This window comes from Pristiophorus japonicus, chromosome 1 (assembly GCF_044704955.1).
Source record: "Pristiophorus japonicus isolate sPriJap1 chromosome 1, sPriJap1.hap1, whole genome shotgun sequence".
NCBI lineage: Eukaryota > Metazoa > Chordata > Chondrichthyes > Pristiophoridae > Pristiophorus > Pristiophorus japonicus.
The window spans coordinates 379,017,118-379,044,651 of NC_091977.1; the positions used below are offsets into that span (position 1 = coordinate 379,017,118).

The 27,534-nt window shown below is 46.1% G+C and overlaps 1 protein-coding gene across 1 annotated transcript in view; it reads right to left on the bottom strand.

Annotated features, from left to right (window-relative positions):
• LOC139259642 (putative leucine-rich repeat-containing protein DDB_G0290503) overlaps positions 1–27,534 on the bottom strand; it is an 82,365-nt gene that overhangs the window by 19,171 nt on the left and 35,660 nt on the right. Inside the window, exon 3 of the mRNA XM_070875156.1 lies at positions 20,475–20,577. Within this exon, the coding sequence (XP_070731257.1) occupies positions 20,475–20,577 (103 nt within the window). The remainder of the gene's footprint in view (positions 1–20,474; positions 20,578–27,534) is intronic.

Below are 27,534 nucleotides of genomic sequence, written 5' to 3' on the forward strand. Positions count from 1 at the left end.
CTCCTTCCCCCCCAAAGCTCTCCTCCTCCCCCCACTCCCCACACAATCAAAAGTTTCAAGCACAGCCGCTAACTAAAAAATAAAAGCAAAGTCCTTAGCTGCCCGGGAACTCAGCGGGCTGGCTGGTCAGTGCGGGAGTCACTCGGTCGGGGATAGGGTGCGGCGAGATCAGGCATCCCTTCGGCCAGGGATAGGAGCTGTGAGCATCGGGTCCTGCTCACAGTCCACAGGATGCACTGGGAGGGCAGGAGCATGCGCACAGCTCTCACTGAGCATGCACGCAGGTGCCAGCAGTGCTTTCTGCGCTGGCCTGTTGCTCCGCCCCCTCCTTCAGCCTCCAAGCCACGCCACGACTCCGGGGACTCCAAGGAGCGGCCAGGATGTGGCCCCTTTTTTCTGGCGCCCTTTCCAACGTGCAAAGTCAGCGCGCTTCAGGTCAGTGCACCGAAAAAAGGGGTTGAGAAATGTTGGGCCCATGGTCTATCTTCCCTTTCTTAATAATTTTTTTAGTCGTTCTTTGCTGGCTTTTAAGAGCTTCCCAGTCTTCTGTCCTCAAACTAGTTTTGGCCACTGTCATGTATCTTGCATTATTATATACAACTGTATCCTAACATGCTATACATGACTGTAATAAGATATGACCTGTAACCACCAGCATACCTTACCACCAGGGGTGCACTTGCAAGAGACAGGTATATAAGGACAGGTCTCAGGCAAGTGCAGCATTCCAGAGCTGTGAAATAAAGGTGCAGGTCCAGAGTGACCTTGACTTCACTATATGCCTCGTGTGAATCTGTACTGAGGGGACAGGACTTTACAGTGGCGACGGGTTACAGGATTACAGAATGGCGAACAACGGATCAGATGAAAAGTACAATGTCGGAGACAATTGGGAGGACTTAATAGAAAGGCTCCAGCGAAGCTTTGTAACCAAAGACTGGTTAGGTGACGATAAGGCAGACAAGAGAAGAGCCCATCTCTTGACCAGCTGTGGCTCGAAAACATACGCTATAATAAAGGATCTGTTGGCACCCGAGAAACCAGCAAGCAAGTCGTTTGAAGAATTGAGCACACTGGTAAGAGACCACCTGAAGCCAGCGAGCAGCCTACACATGGCCAGACACAGGTTCTACAACTACAGACGCTGTGTGGGCCAGAGCATATCCGACTTCGTGGCGGAACTTCGGAGGTTGGCTAGTTTCTGTGAGTTCTCCGATGAACTGAGGAGAGAAATGCTGAGAGACTTTTTCATTGAAGGAATAGGCAATGCAGGCATATTCCGAAAGCTCATAGAGACCAAGAACCTGACCTTAGAGGCAGCAGCACTGGTTGCACAGACATTCTTGTTAGGTGAAGAAGAAACGAGGTTGATTTACAATGCAGGTACGACAACTAACGAAATATCGGAAGAAGAAGTTCACAGCACTAAACAAGCTGCGACCCCCACACACAGAAAAAACCGGGAGAACAGGCTCTCGACAGCAGGCAGAAGCCATCAAGGGCCACAGGAATGGCCGTTCACACCTCATCAACCCACAATGCGAGCAATCAACTACAAACAGTGAGAAGCTCAAGAGAGATCAGCCAGATGCAGCTCATTCTTTGGGAACTCTTTGAACAATGGAACAGGTCTGTGCTGGAGGTGTGGGGGTGGGCACTCATCAATGGGATGTCGATTTCAGCAGGCTGTTTGCAGGAACTGTGAATATACAGGGCATTTGGCCCGCATGTGCAAAAAAACGGCAGCTCGGTTGGTATACGAATCGGATGGGTCGGAAAGCGGACCAGAAGATGGTGGGGACAGTACCCGGGACACCGGTGCACAGCGGGTCAACACGATCAATGGCCACTGCTCCTACAACAGGATGCCTCCTATAATGATGCGGGTCCTACTCAACGGGATATCTGTCAACATGGAGCTGGATACGGGAGCGAGTCAATCTCTCATGGGCGCTCAACAATTTGAACAACTGTGGCCACATAAAAGAGACAGACCAAAACTCACAAGGGTTGACACCACACTAAGGACCTATACCAAAGAAATCGTACCAGTCCTCGGCAGCGCCATGCTCTCTGTCACACACAAAGGGACAGTGAACCGACTTCCCCTGTGGATTGTCCCCGGAGACACCCCAGCACTGCTGGGGAGAAGCTGGCTGGCAAAACTAAACTGGAAATGGGATGATGTCCATGCCATGTCATTAGAGGAACGGACCTCCTGCTCAACAGTTATAAAGTGATTTGAACATCTCTTTCAGCCAGGTGTGGGCACTTTCAAAGGGGCCAAAGTCAAAATCTACATCACACAGGATGCTAGACCGGTCCATCACAAGGCCAGAGCTGTACCCTATGTGATGAGGGAAAGGATTGAACACGAACTAGACAGGCTTCTGTGGGAAGGCATTATATCACCTGTGAAATTTAGCGACTGGGCAAGTCCCATCGTCCCAGTCATGAAGCCTGATGGATCAGTACAAATCTGTGGGGACTACAAATCTACCATAAACAGAGTCTCCCTACAGGCCCAGAGCGGAGGACTTATTTGCCACATTGGCTGGAGGCAAACTTTTCTCAAAATTAGACCTCACATCTGCGTATATGACGCAACAATTGACCGAGGAATCCAAACTACTCACCACCATCAACACACATCGAGGCCTTTTCATGTACAATCGATGCCCATTCGGCATCAGGTCAGCAGCGTCTGCTCAAGTCCATCCTGGGGACAGTTGCATTTCAAGACGACATACTTATCACGGGCAGGGACACCGACTCCCATCTTCGTAATTTGGAGGAAGTACTAAAGCGGTTGGATCGGGTAGGCCTACGAGTCAAGAAATCCAAATGCCTGTTTCTTGCACCCGAGGTTGAATTTTTGGGCAGAAGGATTGCCGCTGATGGAATCCACCCAACAGAGTCCAAAACAGAAGCAATTCGCCTGGCACCCAGGCCCAGGAATGTTTCAGAACTGCGCGCCTTTTTCGGGCTACTCAATTACTTTGGGAACTTTATGCAGAACTTAAGCATGCTGCTGGAGCCTCTCCACATGCGACTCAGAAAGGAGTGCGATTGGTTTTGGGGGGACGCCCAGAAACGCGCCTTCAATAAGGCATGCAACCTTCTGTGTTCCAACAGTGTTTTGACCTTCTTTGACCCAGGTAAAAAGCTAGTTCTCACATGCGATGCGTCAGCGTATGGAGTCGGGTGCGTTTTGCAACATGTCAATAGTGCGGGCAAATTACAACCCATAGCTTATGCCTCCAGGTCACTTTTGCGGGCGGAGCGCGGGTACGGAATGGTAGAGAAGGAGGCACTCACGTGCATGTACGGTGTCAAAAAGATGCACCAATACCTTTTCGGTGCCAAGTTCGCATTAGAAACCGACCACAAGCCCCTCACGTCCCTCCTATCTGAGAGCAAGGCAATAAACGCCAACGCCTTGGCGCGAATTCAACGGTGGGCACTCATGCTGGCATCCTACGACTACACAATCAGGCAGAGACAACTGTGCCGACCATGGAAGGATCTGATGAACAGGACTGTGAGATAGTCATGGCAATCAATGCCTTTGAGTCCACAGGTTCGCCCATGACGGCTCGCCAAATCAGAGCCTGGAGGGCCAGTGACCCCACGTTATCCTTAATAAAAAGATGTGTCCTAACCAGTGTCTGGGCAGAGGCTCGCGATGCCTGCCCTGAGGAATTAAAACCCTTTCACAGGCGCATGCATGAGCTATCACTACAAACAGACTGCCTGATGTGGGGCAGCCGAGTAGTCATGCCTCTGTGAGGCAGAGAGGCATTTGTCCGGGAGCTCGACCGCGAGCACCCGGGGATCGTTCTCATGAAGGCCATAGCCAGATCCCACGTCTGGTGGCCTGGTATTGATGCGGACTTGGAGCTCTGCATCCGAAGGTGCACCATTTGTGCCCAACTCAGCAATGCCCCCAGGGAGGTTCCACTGAGCCCCTGGCCCTGGCCTACCAAACCGTGGTCGCGGATGCACGTAGACTATGCGGGCCCATTCATGTGCAAAATGTTCCTAGTAGTTGTAGATGCATTTTCAAAGTGGATCGAATGCACCATTTTAAACTCGAGCACAACCTCCACCACTGTGGAGAGCCTCGCAACCATGTTTGCAACGCACGGAATCCCTGACACATTGGTCAGTGACAATGGTCCGTGCTTCACCAGTGCAGAATTCCAACACTTTATAATTGACCACGGCATAAATCACGTCAAGACGGCACCGTTCAAGTCGGCCTCCAACGGCCAGGCGGCGAGAGCAGTGCAAATCATTAAGCAAGGCATGCTTAAAATCCAAGGTCCCACGCTGCAGGGTCACCTGTCGTGACTGCTGCTGGCATACAGATCTTGTCTGCACTCACCGACTGGGATCCCTCCCGCGCAACTGTTGATGAAAAGGACTTTAAAAACAAGGCTCTCATTAATCCTCCCAGACATGCATGAAATCGTTGAGGCAAAGCACCGTAAGCTGACTGAGTACCATGACAGAAATTCGAGGGGGAGATGGAATGAGACAGGGGACAAAGTGTTTGTACTAAACTATGGCAGGGGTCCCAAATGGCTTGCAGGGACAGTAACGGGCAAGGAAGGAAACAGGCTACTGGTAGTACAAATGGATAATGGCAAAACCTGCCGGAGGCATGTAGACTAAGTCAAAAGCAGATTTACCAATAACACTGCGGAACCAGAGGCAGACTACAATGTGGAACTCGCACCACACCTGGTGGACAGACAGAGGGAACAACCTGAGGAAAGGGCAATCCCAACAGACAGCCCAGGCGAGTCAACAACAATCACACCAATCAAAACAGACAGCCCAAGCAAGATACCAGCAACCACACCCAAAGCAAAACAGACACCAAGGCAAACAACTGAACCACAATTCAGACGCTCCACGCGAGAGCGTTGACCACCTGAGAGACTGAACCCCTATAAAGACAATAAGACCTTGGGGGAGGGTGATGTCATGTATCTTACATTATTATATATAACTGTATCCTAACAGGCTATACATGACTGTAATAAGATATGACCTGTAACCACCAGCATACCTTACCACCAGGGGTGCACTTGCAAGAGACAGGTATATAAGGACAGATCTCAGGCAAGTGCAGCATTCCAGAGCTGTGAAATAAAGGTGCAGGTCCAGAGTGACCTTGACTTCACTACATGCCTCGTGTGAATCTGTACTGAGGGGACAGGACTTTACAGCCACTTTGTATGCCCTTGTTTTTAATTGGATACCGTCCTTTATTTCTTTAGTTAGTCACGGATGGCTATCTTTTCTCTTACACCCTTTCCCCCTGACTGGAATATATTTTTTTTGAGGATTCAAATAAACCTTTTATGAATCTTAACTCTTGGGAAACCACAATTTTTGAGTCATATTTATATAAGTACAGGGCTTATCACCAAATAGCTCTGTGTAGTTCCAGAGTTCTTGGAATTTTACATTATGATATTCAATATTCTTTATACATTTAAAAAATGATTTCCACAGATGCTTTATGATAAAAAATATACTCTATGGACATTGTTCATATTCTCTCAGGCCTAAGGAAGTCATTTACCACTGTGTGCAGGATTATTTGAGTTATGGATGAATAGGTCACTAGTGTGATATTGTACACATTTCCAAGACTATAATAAAAATTTAAGGCTGTATTTTCCTCTCTGAGCTAGGTTTCTGAGGGAGATAGACACAAGTAAACTGGTGAGCACATCCATCAGAAAGTGGTACAGATTGTTATTCCTGTTTTACCACAGCTTGTGGCTTTGTTCCCATGCTGAAATGGAACAAGAAAATCTGCTTTTTAAAGATTATTTAAATCCTGTTAAAAAATAATGGGGCTGAAATTGCCCCGCATCCGGTTTTGCGTACACAGTTCGAATAATCCGGAGATTTAGCGCCCGGCGACACGGGCGGCTAAATCTCCCAGTATTGGCCTTTGGGGGCGATAATGGCTTGCTCACGCGGCACTCGTGGGGTGCGACGCTCAACATTGTGCTCAGCACATCAGCGCTGCACTGATGACGTCAGCGCGATGCGGACGTGCCGCGTCACAACCTCCCTCCCCTTCTTTCAAAAGGGAGGGCCGCTGCAAGCTCTGCAGCCACTTTGGTGACGTCCACTGGCTCACCAGGGAGTGTTTCGTCCAGGCTAGCAGCCCGGCACCCAAGAGGGGGTGCAGGACTGTCCGTTGGCATCCCGTCCAAACTGCAAAGTCAGGCAAAAAAAAAAAAGATGTCGACCGTGGTGCAAGGCCCTCCTTTTAAGGGAGGATGGGGCACCTCAGCCACCACAACTTTGTGACCTGCAATGCTGTCAGTTGCATCGCCCACATCAACCTCGCTCCCGCGGGTCAATTTCCTCGGTGGGGCACAAAGGGGTCGGCACGGGGTGATAAGGGGTCGGCGCGCACGTTGATTATGTCATTGCCGTGTGTGCTGGCGCCCGGGGCGAACATTACGGGCTGCAGCACAAACCAGTTTGTGCATCCGCCATATCAGGGGCAATTCTGGGCGGGTTGCCTGCCCCCGAGTGAAAACCCTTAAGCGCCCCGTTAGCCTGGAGGCAATTGCGGCCCCAACATCTCCATACAATGTGGGCAATTTTCAACTGATGGCTACCTATTTCTTACCTGAAAAATGAATGGCTGGTGGTTGAATATTAGGCAGGACTGAGAGGAGAGAACGGGAACCTCCGCCACTCCTTGGAAGGGTCTGTAATTGGATGAACAGCACACCTGCCTGTTTTGAGTGGGAGCCTGTCAAATATGTAAATCTGGGTACTACGGCATTGTAGGATGCAATTACATTTTTAAAGTACAAATGGGTGGAGCGTGCAACGTGCACATTGCATCCATTTGTATTAGCTGGTGAGTGGCCTTAACAGCAGTTACTACAGAGACCGCTTGTGGGCCAAACCATTTTCCTTTTTATTTATTTGGGGCCAGGCAGGCACTTTGGACGCTGAAAAGCCACGATTCAAAGTGGTAACAAATGCTGTGCGCAAATAAGGTATGCAACATCACGACCCGACTCTCACAGCTTTAGTGCTAGTTTCTTGGAGATGAAAGAGGTATTCCCAAATTGAAAGCTCCCGCCATAATCTCACTGTGTGAAATTGTGTACTGATCATTCATCTATGATATGTAAATAAAACCATTTGTTGGTTTACAGCCTGTATCTTGATTTGGTAAGAGTGTTTTTCCAATGTACCATCTGTAAATATAGGAGAATTCATGTGGCAGAGGAGGCAGTGGACCTGTGTGGGAGCGGCAGAGAGACCCAGAGGCAAGCGAAGCGGCCATAAAGGAGCGCGGCAGAGGAGGCCCGACATCAGAGGAGGCAGCCCTGTGTGGGAGCGGCAGCGGGACCAGAGAGGCAACATTCTAAAGAATGATATCAGAGTAAGAAAGTGATGTTGGCACAAGTGAAGGAGCTGATTGGTGAGTAGCTGGTGACTGTTTATTTTAAGTTTTATGTTTATTTCTGTTAAGTTAGTTCTTAGTCTACTGAATAGAGGCATGGTTGGGTAGCTCAATCCGGTGGAATGCACATCCTGTGCCATGTGGGAAGTCCTTGACGTTTCTCGTGGCCTGGATGATCACAAGTGCTGAAAGTGTCACCAGCTACGCCAGCTCAAAATCTATGTTTCGGAGCTTGAATGACAGCTGGGGTCACTGCAGTGCATTCGCAAGGCTGAGAACTTCGTGGATAGCATGTTTCAGAAGATGGTCTCCTTGCAGCTTAAGAGTGTGCAGGCAGAGAGGAAATGGGTGACCACCAGACAGAAGAGGAAGAACAGGCAGGTAGTGCAGGAGTTCCCTGAGTGCATCTCGCTCTCCAACAAGTATTCTGTTATGAGTACTGGTGGGAGCAATCGTCCCTCTGGGAAGTGCAGCGAGAGCCGGCGGGGAGGAAGAAGAGTGGAAGAGCAAAAGTGGTAGGGGATTTGGTAGTTAGGGGAGCAGACAGGCACTTCTGCGGCTGCAGATGTGACTCCACAATGGTATGTTGCCTCGCTGGTGCCAGGATCAAGGATGTCACTGAGTGGTTGCAGGATATTATGAGGGGGGAGGGAGAACAACCAGGGATAATGATCCCTATTGGTACCAATGACATAGGTAGAAAGAGGGACGAGGTGCTGCAGGCAGATTTTAGGGAGCTAGGAGAGAGGTTAAAAAACAGGACCTTAAAGGTAGTAATCTCTGGATTACTCCCGGTGCCATGTGCTAGTGAGTACAGAAAAAGAAGGATAGAGCAGATGAATGCATGGCTAGAGAAATGGTGCAGGAAGGGAGGCTTTAGATTCCTGAAGCATTCGGACCATTTCTGGGGGACATGGGACCTGTATAAGCCGGACGGGTTACACCTCAACAGAGCCGGGACTAATATCCTCGTGGTTGGGAGAGAGGGTTTGCGAGTGCTGTTGGGAGGGTTTAAACTAATTTTGCAGGGGGATGGGAACCCGAGAGTCGATTCAAAAGGGAGAGAAGCAAAATTGGAATTGGAAAGCAGAAAATTAGAAGATGAATTTAGAAGGCAGAGGAAACAGAGAGAAAATAGACAACGAGGGAGTTTGGCAGTGCTAAATGGTATATACTTCAATGCAAGGAGTCTAAGGAATAAGGCAGATGAGCTGAGAGCACAGATAGACACTTGGGAGTATGATATTATAGCTATTACTGAAAGAAGGGCAGGTATGGCAACTCAATATTCCTGGTTACAGGGGTTTCAGACGGGATGGAGAGGGGGATAAAAAAGGAGGGGCGGGGTCACAGTATTAATTAAAGAAACAATTACAGCTGTGAGGAGGGATGATATGTTAGAAGGATCATCAAATGAGGCCATATGGGTTGAATTGAAGAACAAAAAAAGGGCGATCACACTGCTGGGAGTGTACTATAGACCCCCAAACAATCAGAGAGATAGAAGAGCAAATATGTAGGCTCATTTCTAAGAATGCAAAAACTTTAGGGCAGTAATAGTTGGGGATTTCAACTACCCTAATATTAGCTGGGATAGAAGTAGTGTGAAAGGTATAGAAGGTGCAGAATTCCTAAAAAGCATTCAGGAGACCATTTTTAGCCAGTATGTAGCAAGCCCAACAAGGGACTGGGCAGTTCTGGACTTAGTTTTAGGGAATGAAGCTGGGCAGGTGGAAGGGATATCAGTGGGAGAGCATTTTGGTGCTAGTGATCATAATTCAGTTAGATTTAGGGTAGTTATGGAAAAGGACAAAGATAGACCAGGAGTAATGGTTCTCAATTGGGGGAAAGCCAATTTTACCAAGCTGAGAGGTGATTTAGCCAAGGTGGACTGGAAATAGCTACTGGAAGGTAAATCAGTGACAGAGCTGTGGGAGGCATTCAAGGAGGAAATCTTGAGGGTTCAGAGCAAGTTTGTTCCCTTAAAGAAAAAGGGTGGAACTAACAAATCTAGAGCCCTGGATGTCAAGGGGCATACAGTTTGGATAAGAAAAAAAGGGAGGCTTATGACAGACACCGAGGGGTCAATACTGCAGAAACCATAGAGGAGTATAGAAAGTGTAGGGGTGAAATTAAAAATGAAATTAGGAAAGCAATGAGAGAGCATGAAAACATTTTGTGAAGTAAAATCAAGGAAAATCCAAAGATGTTTTATAGATACATTAAGAGCAAGAGGATAACTAGAAAAATAGTGGGGCCTATTAGAGACCATAAAGGTGATCTGTGTGTGGAGGCAGAAGAAGTTGATATGATTCTTAATGAATACTTTGCATCTGTTTTCAAAAAAGAGAGAGGCGATGCAGACTTTGCAATGAGTGTGAAATATTAAATGAGATAAACATAGTGAGAGAGGAAGTATTAAGGGGCTTAGCAGCTTTGAAAGTGGATAAATCCCAAGGCCCGGATTAAATATATCCCAGGCTGTTAAGAGAAGCAAAGGAAGAAATAGCAGAGGCTCTGACCATCATTTTCCAGTCATCTCTGGCTGCAGGTGTGGTGCCAGAGGACTGCTAATGTTGTACCTTTGTTTAAAAAAGGAGGAAGGGATAGACCGAGTAATTACAGGCCAGACAGCCTAAGCTCAGTGGTGGGAAAATTATTGGAAAAAATCCCAAGGGACAGGATAAATCTTCATTTGGAAAGACATGGATTAATCAAGGACAATCAGCATGGATTTGTCAAGGGAAGGTCGTGTCTGACTAACTTGATTGAATTTTTCAAGGAGGTAACCAGGAGGGTCGATGAGGGCAGTGCATATGATGTAGTGTATATGGATTTTAGCAAAGCTTTTGATAAGGTCCCACATGGCAGATTGGTCACAAATGTAAAAGCCCATGGGATCCAGGGCAAAGTGGCAAGCTGGATCCAAAATTTGGCTAAGAGGCAGGAAGCAAAGGTTAATGGTTGATGGGTTTTTTTTGTGACTGGAAGGCTGCATTCAATGGGGTTCCGCAAGGCTCAGTGCTGGGTCCCTTGCTTTTTGTGGCATATATCAATGACTTGGACTTGAATGTTGGGGTATGATTAAGACGTTTGCAGATGACACTAAACATAGAAACATAGAAAATAGGTGCAGGAGTAGGCCATTCAGCCCTTCGAGCCTGCACCGCCATTCAATGAGTTCATGGCTGAACATGCAACTTCAGTACACCATTCCTGCTTTCTCGCCACACTCCTTGATCCCCAGAGTAGTAAGGACGACATCTAACTCCTTTTTGAATATATTTAATGAACTGGCCCCAACAACTTTCTGTGGTAGAGAATTCCACAGGTTCACCATTCTCTGGGTGAAGAAGTTTCTCCTCATCTCGGTTCGAAATGGCTTACCCCTTATCCTTAGACTGTGACCCCATTCTTCCTGCATCTAACCTGTCTAAACCCGTCAGAATTTTAAACGTTTCTATGAGATCCCCTCTCATTCTTCTGAACTCCAGTGAATACAAGCCCAGTTGATCCAGTCTTTCTTGATATGTCAGTCCCGCCATCCCGGGAATCAGTCTGGTGAACCTTCGCTGCACTCCCTCAATAGCAAGAATGTCCTTCCTCAAGTTAGGAGACCAAAACTGTACACAATACTCCAGGTGTGGCCTCACCAAGGCCCTGTACAACTGTAGTAACACATCCCTGCCCCTGTATTCAAATCCCCTCGTTATGAAGGCCAACATGCCATTTGCTTTCTTAACCGCCTGCTGTACCTGCATGCCAACCTTCAATGACTGATGTACCATGACACCCAGGTCTCGTTGCACCTCCCCTTTTCCTAATCTGGCAACATTCAGATAATAGTCTGTCTCTCTATTTTTATCTCCAAAGTGGATAACCTCAAATTTATCCACATTATACTTCATCTGCCATGCATTTGCCCGCTCACCTAACCTATCCAAGTCACTCTGCAGCCTCATAGCTTCCTCCTCGCAGCTCACACTGCCACCCAACTTAGTGTCATCTGCAAATTTGGAGATACTACATTTAATGCCCTCGTCTAAATCATTAATGTACAATGTAAACAGCTGGGGCCCCATTAGTCACTGCCTGCCATTCTGAAAAGTCCCCATTTACTCCCACTCTTTGCTTCCTGTCTGCCAACCAGTTCTCAATCACATCAGCACACTACCCTCAATCCCATGTACTTTAACTTTGCACATTAATCTCTTGTGTGGGACCTTGTCGAAAGCCTTCCAAAAGTCCAAATACACCACATCAACTGGTTCTCCCTTGTCCACTCTACTGGAAACATCCTCAAAAAATTCCAGAAGATTTGTCAAGCATGATTTCCCTTTCACAAATCCATGCTGACTTGAACCTATCATGTCACCTCTTTCCAAATGCGCTGCTATGACATCCTTAATAATTGATTCCATCATTTTACCCACTACCGATGTCAGGCTGACCGGCCTATAATTCCGTTTTCTCTCCCTCCTTTTTTAAAAAATGGGGTTACATTGATTACCCTCCACTCCATAGGAACTGATCCAGAGTCTATGGAATGTTGGAAAATGACTGTCAACGCATCCGCTATTTTCAAGGCCACCTCCTTAAGTACTCTGGGATGCAGACCATCAGGCCCTGGGGATTTATCGGCCTTCAATCCCATCAATTTCCCCAACACAATTTCCCGACTAATAGTTCCTCCTTCTTACTAGACACTCTGACCCCTTTTATATCCGGAAGGTTGTTTGCGTCCTCCTTAGTGAATACCGAACCAAAGTACTTGTTCAATTGGTCTGCTATTTCTTTGTTCCCCGTTATGACTTCCCCTGATTCTGACTGCAGGGGACCTACGTTTGTCTTACTAACCTTTTTCTCTTTATATAGCTATAGAAGCTTTTGCAGTGTAGGCTGTGTAGTTCATAATGAAGAAGAAAGTTGCGGAATACAGGAAGCTGTCAATGTACTGGTCAGGTGGGCAGAACAGTGGCAAATGGAATTCAATCTGGATAAGTGTGAGGTAATGCATTTGGGGAGGTTTAACAAGGCAAAGGAATACACATTAAATGGTACGACACTGAAAACTGTAGAGGAACAAAGGGACCTTGGAGTGCAGGTCCATAGATCTCTGAAGATAGCAGGCCAGGTAGATAAGGTGGTTAAAAAGGCATATGGAATACTTGCCTTTATTAGTCGAGGCATGGAATACAAGAGCATGAACGCTATGCTAGAACTGTTCAAACACTGGTTAGGCCACATTTGGAGTACTGTGTGTAGTTATAGTCACCACAATACAGGAAAGATGTGATTGCACTGTAAAGGTGCAGAGGAGATTTACAAGAATGTTGCCTGGACTGGAAAATTTTGGCTATGAGGAAAGATTGGAGAGGCTGGGTCTGTTTTCTTTGGAACAGAGCAGGCTGAGGGGAGATCTTATTGAGGTGTATAAAATTATGAGGGGCCTAGATAGAGTGGATAGGAAGGACCTATTTCCCTTAGCAGAGAGGTCAAAAACCAGGGGGCATAGATATAAAGTAATTGGGGGGAGCTTTAGAGGGGATTTGAGGGGAATCTTTTTCACCCAGAGGGTGGTGGAGGAATGGAACTCACTGCCTGAAAGGGTGGTAGATGCAGAAACCCTCACCACTTTTTAAAAAGTACTTGGATTTGAATTTGAAATGCCATAATCTACAAGACTATGGATTTGAAGTGCCATAATCTACAAGACTATGGATCAAGAGCTGGAAAGTGGAATTAGGCTGGATAGCTCTTTGTCGGCCGGCGCAGATACGATAGGCTGAAATGGCCTCCTTCTGTGCTGTAAATTTATATGATTCTATGTGGCATCAAGTGATACACTGTAATAATCCCAGTGTTGTGCTATTGTTTATCTAGATATTAGGCAGAAAAAAAGTATATTTCAAATCGTAGGATAGCGAGGTTCGCTTACAGAAAAGTCCAGTAACCTGAGAAAATATCTAACATAAAAATAAAAAAAATTGGGAGCAGTCTTGGTAACAACCGGGAATAGTCTTGATTTAGGGCCATAAATTTGTGAATTGGAGCCTAACAACAGGACCTAAATTCCAGTGTAGTGCTGAGAGAATATTGGATTGTCAGAAACACTGGAGCTACTCAAAGAAACCCATTAGTGCCCGTTTGCAGCGACCATTGCTAAAAATCGAATGGCCGCCGCTTTGGGGTCAACAGGCCGGCCCGACCTAAATTCAGGTCGGGGATTTTTCGGCCTGGACCCCATACCACCCAAATGGTACCACCACTAATAAAATCAATTAAAAAAATAAAAATACTTACCCAGCGATTTTCACCTCACTCCGTGGATCCCCTGCCGCACAGTGCCCCCGAAAGGTTTCTCTGTCGGTGCACCTCTGCAGTGTGACTGCGGGCCGCCAGCGCGGCCGCCCTTAAAGGGGAGGGTTCACTGCCTCGGCCGCAGTGCGAAAATTTTTGCCGGCCGACTTGCTGATTGGCCACCAAAATACTGGCCTCGGGTTCGGCTGAGCCGCCAATGGGCAGCCTGGTATCCCCTCTTGGGTGCCAGGCCACTGGCCTGGCCGAAACCCTCCCTGGTGGCCCAGTGGCCAAATTAAAAAATTGATCGCATCTCTCCCCTTTAACAGAGGGGAGAAATCGTGGTGACACACATGCGCTGTGATGTCACGACACTGATTGACAGTGGCGGGCAGGCCTTCCGACCCATTTTCAGCCAGTCAGCCTGGCTTTGAGTCTAAGGCTCGCCCCCATTATGATCCATTTCCTGTAGGACTTTAAAAATAGATCTACTTACTGCGCCAAGAGTTCCAGCAGTGAGTAACAGCTAAAAACTCATAGGTGCGCCAGCTTTCAGGTGCACCTGAATTTTGGCCCTCCATCTTTTGGATGAAACGTTAAATTGTGGTCCTGTCTGCTTGTTTAGATTGACATAAAAGCTATCATGGAATATTCGGAAGTATTAGATAAAAAGGATCTATCTTCATTCGAACATTTCTTGTGATGTTCTGAAAACAAAGTTGTGGCTAACAAGACTATCACTCGCTCCGAACTAGAACATTTAATTCACTTTGCATCCAATTTCCACCCTTCCCTCACCTTCACATGGTCCATCTCTGACTCTTCCCTCGATTTCTCTATCCCCATGTCTGAGGACAGGCTATTGACAAACATTCACTGTATGCCCACTAACTCCCACAGCTACCTAGACTATACTTCCTCCCATCCCGCTTCCTGAAATGACTCCATTCCATTCTCCCAGTTTCTCCGGCTCTGTTGCATCTGTTCTGACGCCGCCATCTTTCATACTAGTGCTTCCGATAGGTCTTCCTTTTTCCTCAATCGAGGATTCCCCTCGACCGTGGTTGACTTGGCCCGTGACTGTGTCCATTCTATTTCCAGCACTTCTGTTCTCACCCCATCCCCTCCCTCCCAGAAGCTCGATAGAGTTCCCTTTGTCCTCACCTTTCACCCCACTAGCCTTCATGTTCAACGGATCATCCTCTGCTATTTCCACCAACTCCAGCGTGATCCCACCAGAAAGTACATCTTTCCCTCCTGTTATGTATTGAATAAAGAGTCAGACCAGACACTGCAAGATCAAAGTAAGGTAGTCCTTTATTACAGATCTCACAGTGTCTCTCCAGCCTGTGAGGCCTCCTTATATACAGGTGCTCCCAAGGGATTGTGGGGTCCGTTGGGATGACAGGGGATAAGCCCTATGGTGGTTAGACATGGTATTTACAGGTTTACATATATAACAACACTCCCCCCCCCCCCAAAGTCAATAGTGTAACTATTTACAATGTGAGTCGATCTGGGGCCTTCCTTTCCTTGGTTGATCGTCTCGGTGCAAATGCTGGTTTTGGTGAGTCATTTGTTGGGCAATCGCTGGGCTGCTGCGCCGCTGGCCTCGCTGGGCTGCTGGGGGTGGTGAGTCCTGCTGGGCTGCTGCAGGTGATAGGTTCTGCTTCGTGGTCAACCGCTGGGTCGGTTGTCACTTGTGTGTGTGTTGGGGGTTTGAAAAAGGTGGAGAGTCTATTGAGGGTTGTTCTGGATAGTTTGTAAATCTGAGTTTGGTTTAGTCCAAGTTTTCCTGCAGGTGAGTCCATTTTAGAGTTTGACCACAAACACTCTGCTCCCCTACATTCCCCTACACCCTACATTTTTCACAAGAATGGGCCTGCATAGTTGACATGGACCCTGGACCATGGTTTGGAGGGCCAGGACCATAAACTTAGTGGCGCCTTCCTGGGTGCATTGTTTAACTGTGAACATGTATTACATTTGTGCACGCAGGACTCTAAGTCTGCATCAATACCAGGCCACCACACGTGGGATCTGGCTATCACTTTCATCATTACGATGCCTGGGTGGGTGCTGTCGAGATCACTAGTGAAAGTGTCCCTGCACTTTTTTGGCACCACTACCTGATTACCCCATAGGAGGCAGTCTGCCTGTATGGACATTTCATCTTTGCGCCGCTGGTACGGCTTTATTTCCTGCTGCATCTCTAACGGGACACTAGACCAACTCCCGTGAAGCACACAGTTTTTTTACTAAGGACAGTAAGGGGTCCTGGCTCATCCAGGTTCTAATCTGTCGGGCGGTAACAGGTGATTGCTTACTCTCGAATGCTTCCAGTACCATAATAGATCTCCAGGCTGTGCCATCTCCACCCTTGTGGTGGGTAATGGCAGCCTACTGAGAGCATTGGCACAGTTTTCTGTGCCTGGCCTGTGGCAGATGGCGTAGTTGTATGCGGACAACGTGAGCGCCCATCTCTGGATGCGGGCCGATGCATCCGTATTTATCCCCTTGCTTTCAGAAAAGAGGGATATAAGCGGCTTATGGTCGGTTTCCAATTCAAATTTGAGCTCGAACAGATATTGATGCATTTTCTTTACCCTGTAAGCACATGCTAACGCTTCTTTTTTGATCATACTGTAGGCCCTCTCAGCCTTAGACAGACTTCTGGATGCATAAGCAACTGGTTGCAATTTCCCAAGTTCATTAGCTTGTTGCAATACACACCCGACCCCGTATGACGACGCTAGTACCAAATGTTTACATGGATCGTACAACACAAGTAATTTGTTTGAACATAACAGCTTCCTAGCTTTCTCAAAGGCATTTCCTTGGCTTTTACCCCATACCCATTTATCTCCTTTACGCAGTAGAGAGTGCAGGGGTTCTAACAGTGTGCTAAGACCCGGTAAGAAGTTACCAAAATACTTCAGGAGTTCAAGAAACGACCGCAGCTCCGTCACGTTCTGTGTTCTCGGTGCGTTCTTGATTGCCTCCATCTTCGAATCGGTGGGCCTGATGCCATCCGCCGCGATTCTTCGCCCCAGGAACTCCACTTCAGGTGCCAGGAAAATGCACTTTGAGCGTTTTAGCCTGAGCCCCACATGATTAAGCCGACTAAGAACCTCCTCCAGGTTCTGCAACTGCTCGACGGTGTCCTGACCTGTAACCGAGATGTCGTCCTGGAAGACCACGGTGCGCGGGACCGACTTCAGCAAGCTTTCCATGTTCGTCTGGAATATCGCCGCGGCTGATTGAATCCCAAACAGGCATCTGTTGTAAATGAAGAGACCTTTGTGCGTGTTGATGCGGGTGAGGCCTTTCGATGATTCCTCCAGCTTCTGCATCATGTAGGCCGAGGTCAAGTCCAGCTTCGTGAACGTTTTCCCTCCCGCCAGTGTCACAAATAGGTCGTCTGCCTTCAGTAGCGGGTATTGATCCTGCACTGAGAAGCGATTGATAGTTACTTTGTAATCACCACAGATTATTACGGTGCCGTCTCCCTTGAGGACCGGAACGATCGGACTGGCCCACTCATTGAATTCGATCGGCGAAATGATGCTTTCCTGTAGCAGCCTGTCCAGTTCGATCTCCACCCTCTCTCTCATCATGTAAGGTACCGCTCTCCCCTTGTGATGGATGGGTCGCGCCCCCGGAATCAAATGGATCTGCACTTTTGCTCCTTGGAACTTCCTGATGCCTGGTTCGAACAGTGAGGGGAACGTGTTTAGGACCTGGGCACATGAGGGGTCGTCAACGGACGAAAGCGCTCAGACGTCGTCCCAGCTCCAGCGTATGTTTCCCGGCCAACTCCTGCCAAACAGCGTGGGGCCATCGACCGGTACTACCCAGAGTAGTAACTCGTGCATCGCTCCATCGTAGGAGACCTTTACGGTAGCACTGCCGATTACGGGAATCAGTTCCTTTCTGTTTGTTCTCAGTTTAGTACGAATGGGAGTCAGAACTGGCCTTGAGGCCTTACTGCACCACAATTTATCGAAAGTCTTTTTGTTCATTATGGCCTGGCTTGCGGCCGTGTCCAGCTCCATGGACACCAGGAGTCCATTTAATTCAACCTTCAGCATTATCGGGGGACACTTTGTGGTAAATGTGTGCACCCCATATACCTCTGCCTCCTCGGTCTGTGGCTCTGGTTTGTCATGATCCACCGTAGTTCTGTCCTCCTCTACAACATGGTGGTTTGCAGGATTAGCAGGATTTGCAGCTCGCCTGCACATACATTGAAGGTGTCCCATTGTTCCACAGCCCTTGCAAATGTATCCTTTGAAGCGGCATGAATGGAAGTGATGATCATCCCCGCAGCACCAACAAGGTGTTAATGGCCTTGTATTCACCACCCTTGATGGTGGACTCTGAGTCATCTGCGGACATGCAGCTGCAGGCGTATATGTCATGCCCTGTACATTTTGATTCAAAAACAACGTTACTTTGTTCACAGTACTTGCAGCAGCACTCGTATGCTGAGAAATTTGTTTGGTATTGTCACTGGTGGCAATAAACGCCTGGGCTATTGCTATGGCTTTACTCAAAGTTGGGGTCTCTACTGACAAAAGTTTGCGAAGTATTATTTCATGGCCAATGCCAAGTACAAAGATGTCCCTGAGCATGTGCTCCGCGTGTCCTTGAAGTTCGCAATGTCCTGCAAGGTGCCTTAGCTTGGCGACGTAGCTCGCCACTTCCTGGTCTTCAGACCTCTTGTACGTGTAGAACCGATACCTCACCATCAGAATGCTTTTCTTCGGGTTTAGATGCTCCCGGACCAGTGTGCACAACTCATCGTACGATTGTCTGTGGGTTTCGCTGGAGCGAGCAGATTTTTTATGAGGCCATATGTTGGTGCCCCGCAAATGGTGAGGAGGATCGCCCTTCATTTGGCAGCGTTCGCTACTTCTTCCAGCTTGTTGGCCACGAAGTATTGGTCGAGTCACTCCATGAAGGTTTCCAAATCATCTCCCTCCGAAAAGTTCTCCAGGATGCCCACGGTTCTCTGCGTTGTTGCGGTGGGGTTCGTCATTTGTATCTCGTTGCCAGTTGTTATGTCTTGAATAAAGAGTCAGACCAGGTACTGCAAGCTCAAAGTAAGGTGTGTCCTTTATTACAGATCTCAGAGTGCCTCTCCAGCCTGTGAGGCCTCCTTATATACAGGTGCTCCCAAGGGATTGTGGGATCCCTTGGGACTCCAGGGGATAAGCCCTCTAGTGGTTAGACATGGTATATACAGGTTTACATACATAACACCTCCCTCCCCTTTCAACATTCTGAAGCGAGCGCTCCTTCCACGACACCCTTGTCCATTCCGCAGTCACCCCAGCACCCCCTCCCCTTCCCATGGCACCCTCCCATGTGAGCACTGGAAATGCAACACCTGCTCTTTTACCTCCTCCCTTCCCACTGACCAGGGCCCCAAACACTCCTTCCAGGTGAAACAGCGATTTACTTATACTTCTTTCAATTTAGTATAGTTTATTCGCTGCTCACGATGTGGTCTCCTCTACATTGGAGAGACCAAACGCAGATTGGGTGACCGCTTTGCAGAACACTTCCACTCAGTCTGTAAGCATGACCCCGAGCTTCCGGTCGCCTGTCACATTAATTCTCTGTTCCACTCCCACTCTGATCTCTCCATCCTTGGCCTCTTACACTGTTCCAATGAAGCTCAACGCAAGCTCGAGGAACTGCAGCTCATATTTTGTTTAGGCACTTTACAGTCTTCTGGACTCAATATTGAGTTCAACAATTTCAAACCATAACCTGTGCCCCTATTTTTTTTCCTTTTTTACTGTTTTTTTCTCTTTCCCACGGCAGCTGTTGATGATTTTTCCACTTACACCCTATCTAAACTCATCTTTTGTTTCTTAACTTCTCAACCCTTTTGTTCTTTCCTCCCATCTCCACTTTCCCTGCCCCTACACTTGCTTAAAAACCTGTTACATCTCTAACTTTTTCCAGTTCTGACAAAGGGTCATCGACCTGAAATGTTAACTCTGTTTCTCTCTCCACAGATTCTGCATGACATGCTGAGTATTTCTAGCATTTTCTGTTTTTATTTTAGATTCTAGCATCCGCAGTATTTTGCTTTTGTGTGACTCTCACTTGGATGTTTTTATGCTTCTCAATGCATGTCATTGCGAAAGCCATCACCTAACAAGGCCTATACATCTATTCCAGTACAGAACAGTTGGTCACTATAAGGTCTTTGAATACTTTTGTGATGCTTGACTTTAAGTTCGCCTAATGTTCAATCTGCTCAGTGGCAGTTTGTAGACAACTGTTCTTCCAATCAGCTCGGCTTTCCAGTACGTTGTCTTCGAGAACAGCTGAAGCCCAGTTTGTGAATCCTGCTTTATGGAATCACTGCTGAGTAATCCCCATTAGATTTGCAAACACCAGAGATAGACGGACAAATACTTCATAACTTATATCAACTAAATGAACATTTACATGCTTAAGTGTGAAATAGGCTAACAGATTTGCAAATTGTGGCTACCACACAAATAAAATGGCAGTTACTATCTCAAAGCTGCTTTGTTCAAGCCTACCTCATACAGGATATTAAACCCTATAGCTAAAAAATATATAACTCTTAGCTCATAAAGAGTTAAGGGAACTTTACATAGAAATTGAGCAATAATTGTTGAATATTCAATTCATTATCATATTTAAGTTGGACATTTCAATGTAACTGTACCTGTTGGTTCAGCAGCTGTATTGACTGAATACTGGCCTTCAATCTGTTGTGCATGTCTCCAATCGTTGCAAGCTTTTCTGCTATGAGGCTCTCCTGTTCATGCCTAAATGCAAAAGGTACAGAAACAATTCACTGTCTTCTGTGAATAAAGCACTTCGGGGACTTAAGTTCCCTGAAAATTTGTTTCTACTGGAAAGAATGTCTTTAAAAATATGATTTACTGCCAGCTGTACAGACAAGCACTGGCAGCAAAACTGCCTCCTGCAGGCTATCAGGTTTCTTACCGGTTATGAAAATCATCTCTTAGCTTATTATTTATCATCACTTCATTTTTTTCAGGGAGGGGCATGGGATTTTCTTTTCTCTGAGGATTTAACTAATGTAACTGTTGAATGATTAAGACAAACATAGGCTGCTGTTCTCAATTATCCCTTACAGGAGTAGAACATTGCTTTTGTATGTTGGGAAATATGAAAACTGTTAAAACATTTTCAGTTTCCTACATAGACAATATTAAACAGAAGTCTTACCTAGATCACTTATTTTCCTTTTATTGATCTTAAGCATTAATTTCACCAGGTTAACAAACCGTTAGCAGCAACAATACTAACTTGCATTTCTATAATGTTTCTCATGCGCAGTAAGATGTCTTAAAGTGCTTTACATTAAGGAGAAAAATAAACAGTGGGCATCAATCAAAAGCAGAGAAATAAAAATTAAGACAGTTGGGCTACAGGACAAAAATGCACAGTTGAAGAGGAAAGTTTTGAGAGGTTTTTGAAAGCTTGAAAAGAGGTGGCTAAGTAGCGGGAGCTAGGCAGGATGTTCCAGAAGGGAGGAGTGCAGTGGTTGAATGAATGAAGTGGAAGGAGCAGGCAACAAAATGAAAGTGAGGAAGTAGTCTCTAAAAGGAAAACAGTCTCTGTGCCACGTGATATAATTGTTTCTGCACTTTTATTTCCCTCTTGCTGCATTTTACACCTTGCAAGAGTTAGTTTGACTGGGAAGTCCTTAATTTTTGCATTTTTGATGGGTTTCCCCATTAATTATTCACAGTAGCTTCTGGCTTTGGAATTGCACCATACAAAGTGGCGAGGGTGGGTATTAATTTCAGAGTTCTGAATGTACTTCAAAATTGAGCTGAGAAAAATACTTTTTGAAATTATGGACAGAGACTCCAATTCAAAAATTTGGATTGGTCCACTCCTGATCTGCCGTTTCATAGACGAGCAGAAGCTCATTATTGCCTCACTTGCAAAATTAGCGCTTTAAACTACTCTCCAGACATGGATGAATCATCAGCTACTTTCATAAAATAACTAAATTATCTTATACTTAAACATTAAGAATAAATATGTACATGTATTCATGTGATACTGAATGTTATTCCTGGAGTTCAGAAGGACACAGTAGTCATTAGGCTGCTCATAGTTACTGCAGAGAGTGAGAGAGTGAGTACGCTGCTTTATAGTAAGGCAAATTAATAGTTAGCATTTTGGGGAAATTGCCCCTTTTTATAACCCCTTAATGCCACCGAGGAGGTGGGGGCATTAACGGGATGCAATGGATTTATCACCCGGATGAGGGGGGTGATAGCGTCTCCCAGGGAATTGCCCCGGAGGTTTGGGGAGGCGCTGTCCTGGTAATGCCACGCCCCGCGATTACCTCCCCGGGCCGGCGCACACCTGGCGATGATGTAATCGCCGTGCACGCTGACCCGTTACCGTCCCGACCATTTTGTGCCCCGCGAGGGAAATTGCCCCACGGGCTGCAAGGCTGGTGCGGGCCGATGTCAACTGGTAGACATCCACTGCCGGGGTGCCCCTTAATGGGGAGGCCTTCAGCGCACCAATGCTCTTCTCAATTTTCCTTGCTGTAATGCTTCATCTCACCTTTAACAAGCTCCCCGCTGGAGTGAAGTTAATCTACAGGACAAACGGGAAATTGTTCAACCTCCGTCGCCTTCAGACCAGATCCAAGGTTGTTCCAACCTGTGTCATTGAATTACAGTATGCAGACGACGCTTGCGTTTGTGCACACTCGGGGGCCAAACTCCAAACCATCGTCGACACCTTCACTGAAGCATTCGAGAGTCTGGGCCTTACATTAAACATCTGTAAGACAAAGGTTCTCTATCAACCTACCCCCGCTACACAGTACTGCTCCCCGATTGTCAAGATCCATGACGAGACCTTGCACAATGTAGACCACTTCCCATACCTTGGGAGCCTACTATCAGACATCGTTGACGAAGCCCAACACCGCCTTCAGTGTGCCAGTGCCTTCGGTCGCCTGTGGAGAAGAGTGTTCGAAGATCAGGATCTCAAACCTGGCACCAAGCTCATGGTCTACAGAGCAGTAGTGATACCTTCCCTCCTATATGCTTCAAAAACATGGACTATGTACAGTAGGCATCTCAAAGCACTGGAGAAGTACCACCAACGCTGCCTCCACAAAATCCTGCAAATTCACTGGCAGGATAGGCGCACCAATGTCAGTGTTCTCGCTCAGGCCAACATCCCCAGCATCGAGGCATTGACCACCCTTGATCAGCTCCGATGGATGGGCCATATTGTCCGCATACTCGATATTAGACTCCCGAAACAAGCACTCTACTCCGAGCTACGTCACGGCAAGCAAGTCCCAGGAGGGCAGAGAAAATGATTCAAGGACACCCGCAAAGCCTCCTTGAAAAAATGTAACATCCCAATCGAATCCCTGGCCGAAGACCGCTCAAAGTGGAGGAGAAGCATTCGAGAAGGCGCTGAACACTTCGAGTCTCATCGCCGGGAGAAGACGGAAGCCAAGTACAAACAGCAGAAGAAGCGTATGACAAATCAAGCACCACACCCACCTGTCCTTCCAACCACCATCTGCCCCACCTGTGACAGAGACTGTATATCCTGCATTGGTCTCATCAGTCACTTTAGAACTAATTTTAGTATGGAAGCAAGTCATCCTCGACTCCAAGGGACTACCTAAGAGAAGATGGAATGAAGACAGCAATATCCGTTCAATTTTCAGTGCAGATGTCGGTCTTGTTGTGGAAATCCTCCACGTTATTGGTGGACTTTCTCAATGGTGTGCAAAGCCATGGTATTATTGGATACCCCTTGTCTCCAAGAAGCCATCCAGTGCCTTCCCCTTCATTCTAAAAGAAGTTCCCTGCATACTGGCATTGATGTGTAAAAACCTGTGCCTGTAGTTGAACAGTGATTGGAGATAAAGGGATGGACAGTATGGGCTTGTGTAGCACATGAGGATAATCTATAACTATAATCAGGAATAGGCCTTTCAGCTTTCAAGTCTGTTTCACCATTCAATCAGATCATGGCAGGTCTGTATTTCAACTCCATTTAGCTACCTTTATTCCATACCCTTGATACCCTTACTTAACAAAAATCTATTGTTCTTAGTCATGAAAATTTCAGTTGACCCAGCATCCACTCTCTTTTGGGGAGCGAATTTCAGATTTCCACTACCTTCTTTGTGAAACAGTGCTTCCTGATTTTCACTCCTAAATGGCCTAGCCCTCTTGTTCTTGATTCCCCAACCAGAGGAAATAGTTTCTTTGTATCTACCTAATCAAATCCCTTTAACCACATTGATTACATCACCCTTCAACTTTCTAAATGCAAGTGATTACAAGCCAAGTTGATGCAACCTGTCCTCATAATGTAACCGTTTATGCCCTGGTATCATTCTGGCTAATCTGCTGTACCCCTTCTAAAGCCAACATATCTTTCCTGAGGTGCAGTGCCCAGAACTGTATGTAGTATTCCAGATGAGGTCTGACCAAAAATCTATACAACTGGAGCAATACTTCTCCCCTTGGTATTGCAGCCCCCTTGAGATAAAGGCCAACATTCCATTAGCCTTTTTGATTGCTTTTTGTACCTGTCCAAACCATTGGGTATTGTTACTGACTCTGTATTGAAAGTATCCGGTCCCCACTGATCAATTCTGAGACAGGCTGCACAGGAATATGCTGAGGCTCGAAGGGAAAAAATTGCCTTTATTAAGTTGTTGCATGGTCTCAGCAGCTTGCTGAATATTGTTAAAAGTGGTCTTGGAAACGACAACAGGCCTCTCCTTTCAGTGACAGAGGCATGGATCCTGAAACCATTACGAAATGGAGAAAATAGGAGAAAAATCTGATTGTGCATGGATTAATTGAAGAGTAGCTACACTAAGAAGTACCATGATGGATTTTGCAGGCAAGAATTTTGTATGACTCACTGGTAAATTTATATTTAGCATATTGTGCAAAATGTTGGACATTCTTTCAACATTGACTTTGATGCATAAAATAGAGTTCAGAAATGACTGGTTGGGATTATTGTACAATACAGGGCTTTACGCCATAAAGAAAGAAACATGCTGAATTGAAATGTTCAACTGTAAAAGGTAAATTGAGGTTTTTTTTATAATGAGTATACATAATGCACACATAACAGAATGTTTAACTTTAACTTGCTGTCACAGCACTAGTGTAGAAAAGTACAAAACTAGCAATCCTCAAGTGAAATTAGATATTTGAAGGTTTTTTTTCTTCATAGAGCAGTGGAGCTGTGTTGATTAACATTTAAAATTGGTTGTAAATATTTATGTGTTTATAATGGAAAGTTATAAGGATAAGAATAAACAGATGAACAATTACACTCTGGGATAAGATGATACTTGCACTGCTGGGATCATGAAAATGTCTTCCGTGGAAAGGAGGGCCAAATAATGATGGTAGTAATATTCTAGAATTAGGAAAAAAAATCACATAATAGGTAGGGAGAGCTCTTACAGTTGTTGACTTCTTAAAAATTGTTCCTGTGTTTAGTCACTTCCCTCAGCAGATCAAATAGGGTAGATTATAGTAGAACAAATTGGTTTGTGCAAGCAATCAACGTGATGGGCCAATTGGACTTTTCTATTCTATATCTTCCTAAATTCTTAAGTTTAAGTATTATTCAATTAGTCTTGATATTATGAAATCTAGATATTGAAAAATGATTTTAGATCACATCCCTCTGAAAACTTACAGAACTATATGAATAACTATAATTTGCGAGGTATAATTTTCAAAGAATCATTACTGCTTAATGCCATGTAATATTTTAGAACTGTTATCGTTTAAGTGGTAGACAGCACATCAATTGCAACTTATGTAAACATTCAGTATTGCAAGCATTAAAAAGCCCATAACGCTGAATGCAGTTTAAAAATTATAATGCAATAAAGCACACTGAAACATTTCCTTTCAAAACATGCTTTTATTTTGCCAACATACAGCAAATGGCAATATCTCTGCATTTTGGAAGTTGCCAAGGCCAGTGAACTGGTGTCTAAACAAAAACTGTACAGTAATTGTTAGCATACCAAAAAAATAAAAAAGGGGCCCAGAACATTTTTTCTGGCTTGCTGCCAAAAATATCAAGCCAAGTTCTGTTTCACTTAGCCAGAATCAGCCCTAAGCTATTATTTTTAATAAGTGCATTTGTATTAGAAACAGCTCCTTGAAAAAAATGTTGACTGGTAATAGAACATCAATGTCTTTACAGACAAATGTGCTTTATCTCTCAGCCATGTTTCCGAACATTGCCCAATTTTGTTTATAAGTTTTTTTAACCCATGCCGAGAAGCTGAGAACTTAATGACATTAAAATAATAACTATTCTAGGATAATACCCACTGTTAGCTCTCTCTGTACGTACATACAGATACACACACAACAGTTTTAAAAAATATATTTGCTTGCCAACCAGTAGTGATGGCTCAGTTAGTTAAAGAGTTATAGAGCATGTTATTACTGCTGCTTTTAAATGAGGTAGGGAAAGGGGGAGCAATTTTCTTTCCTGCAGCAGTTTATAGGATATTACAATATAGGTTGGTGGTTAGAGCCGTTTATAATCAACTAAACTATCTATACCTTATATGACTAAGTAGCACTGATTAGTAAAGTCACAGCTAACAAGTATTTTGCAATTAGAAATATTTTCTTGAACCTTTCATTCTACTGTAGGCATTATTTGTCTAAGTTTCCTATTACGTTGTTCTTAACAACACAACAGAGTGGTAAACATTACACATAAGATGATTTTCCTTAGAGCACAAGGTGAGCATAATTATTGGATTACTCAGATTTACATTACTGATATTGACTCAAATAGCCCTCTTGTGAGTATCTAAATTACATCTATGTTTTGGGTGAAAAGCAGAGAAGAAAATGGCAGCAAGCTGTTAGAATCATAGGGGGAGAAATTGCCCCTTTTTATAGCCCAGTTAGCGCTTCCGGGAGGCAAGACAGTTTGCGCCCTGGGCTGCTGCGCAACCGGCGATGACATTATCACATGCGCAGTGACCACTCCTCGCCCTGCGTCGACCCCTTACCGCCCCGCGGGGGAAATTGTCCCGTGGGTCGCGAAGCTGGCGACATCCACTCTCGAGACAGTATTTAAAGGGAATGCTGCCAGAGCCCCGGACCTCCTTTTTTTTATTGGCCAACTCTCAGGAAGGCTCGATATTGGCGGCCCTAGCGTGATCTGGACCGCCATTGTGCAGCCCAGCACTCCGTCTTGGGTGTCGTGCTGCTGGCCCGGTTGCACGTTGCCCTGGTGGCCCAGTGGAGGCCATCAGAGGGCGTGCAGAGTGAGCAGCGAAGGGGAGGGGCATTGAAGTGTGTCAGCGCTACGTGGAGCATCCGCATAGCATTTGACTCCCCGCCCCAGTTATCGCCCCCAAATGAAGTGGAGCGCTGGAGATTGCATTCCACTTCCTTTCAGGGGTGTGTAGGGCAATTCCGTGGTGGGGGCGGGACTTCTGCGCCAGGCGCTAAAAGTAGTGGTCGCAGGTTACTGCCCCCAATCGGGGCGCAGGGCAATTTTACCCCCATGAAATCATAGAATGGTTACAGCACGGAAGAAGGCCATTCGGCCTGTCGAGCCCGTGCCGACTATCAGCTAGTCCCAACTCTCCTGCCCTTTCCCCGCAGCTCTGAATTTTTTTTTCCTTCAGATACTTATTCAACTTTCCTTTGAAAGATAACATTGAGTCTGCCTCCACCATCCTT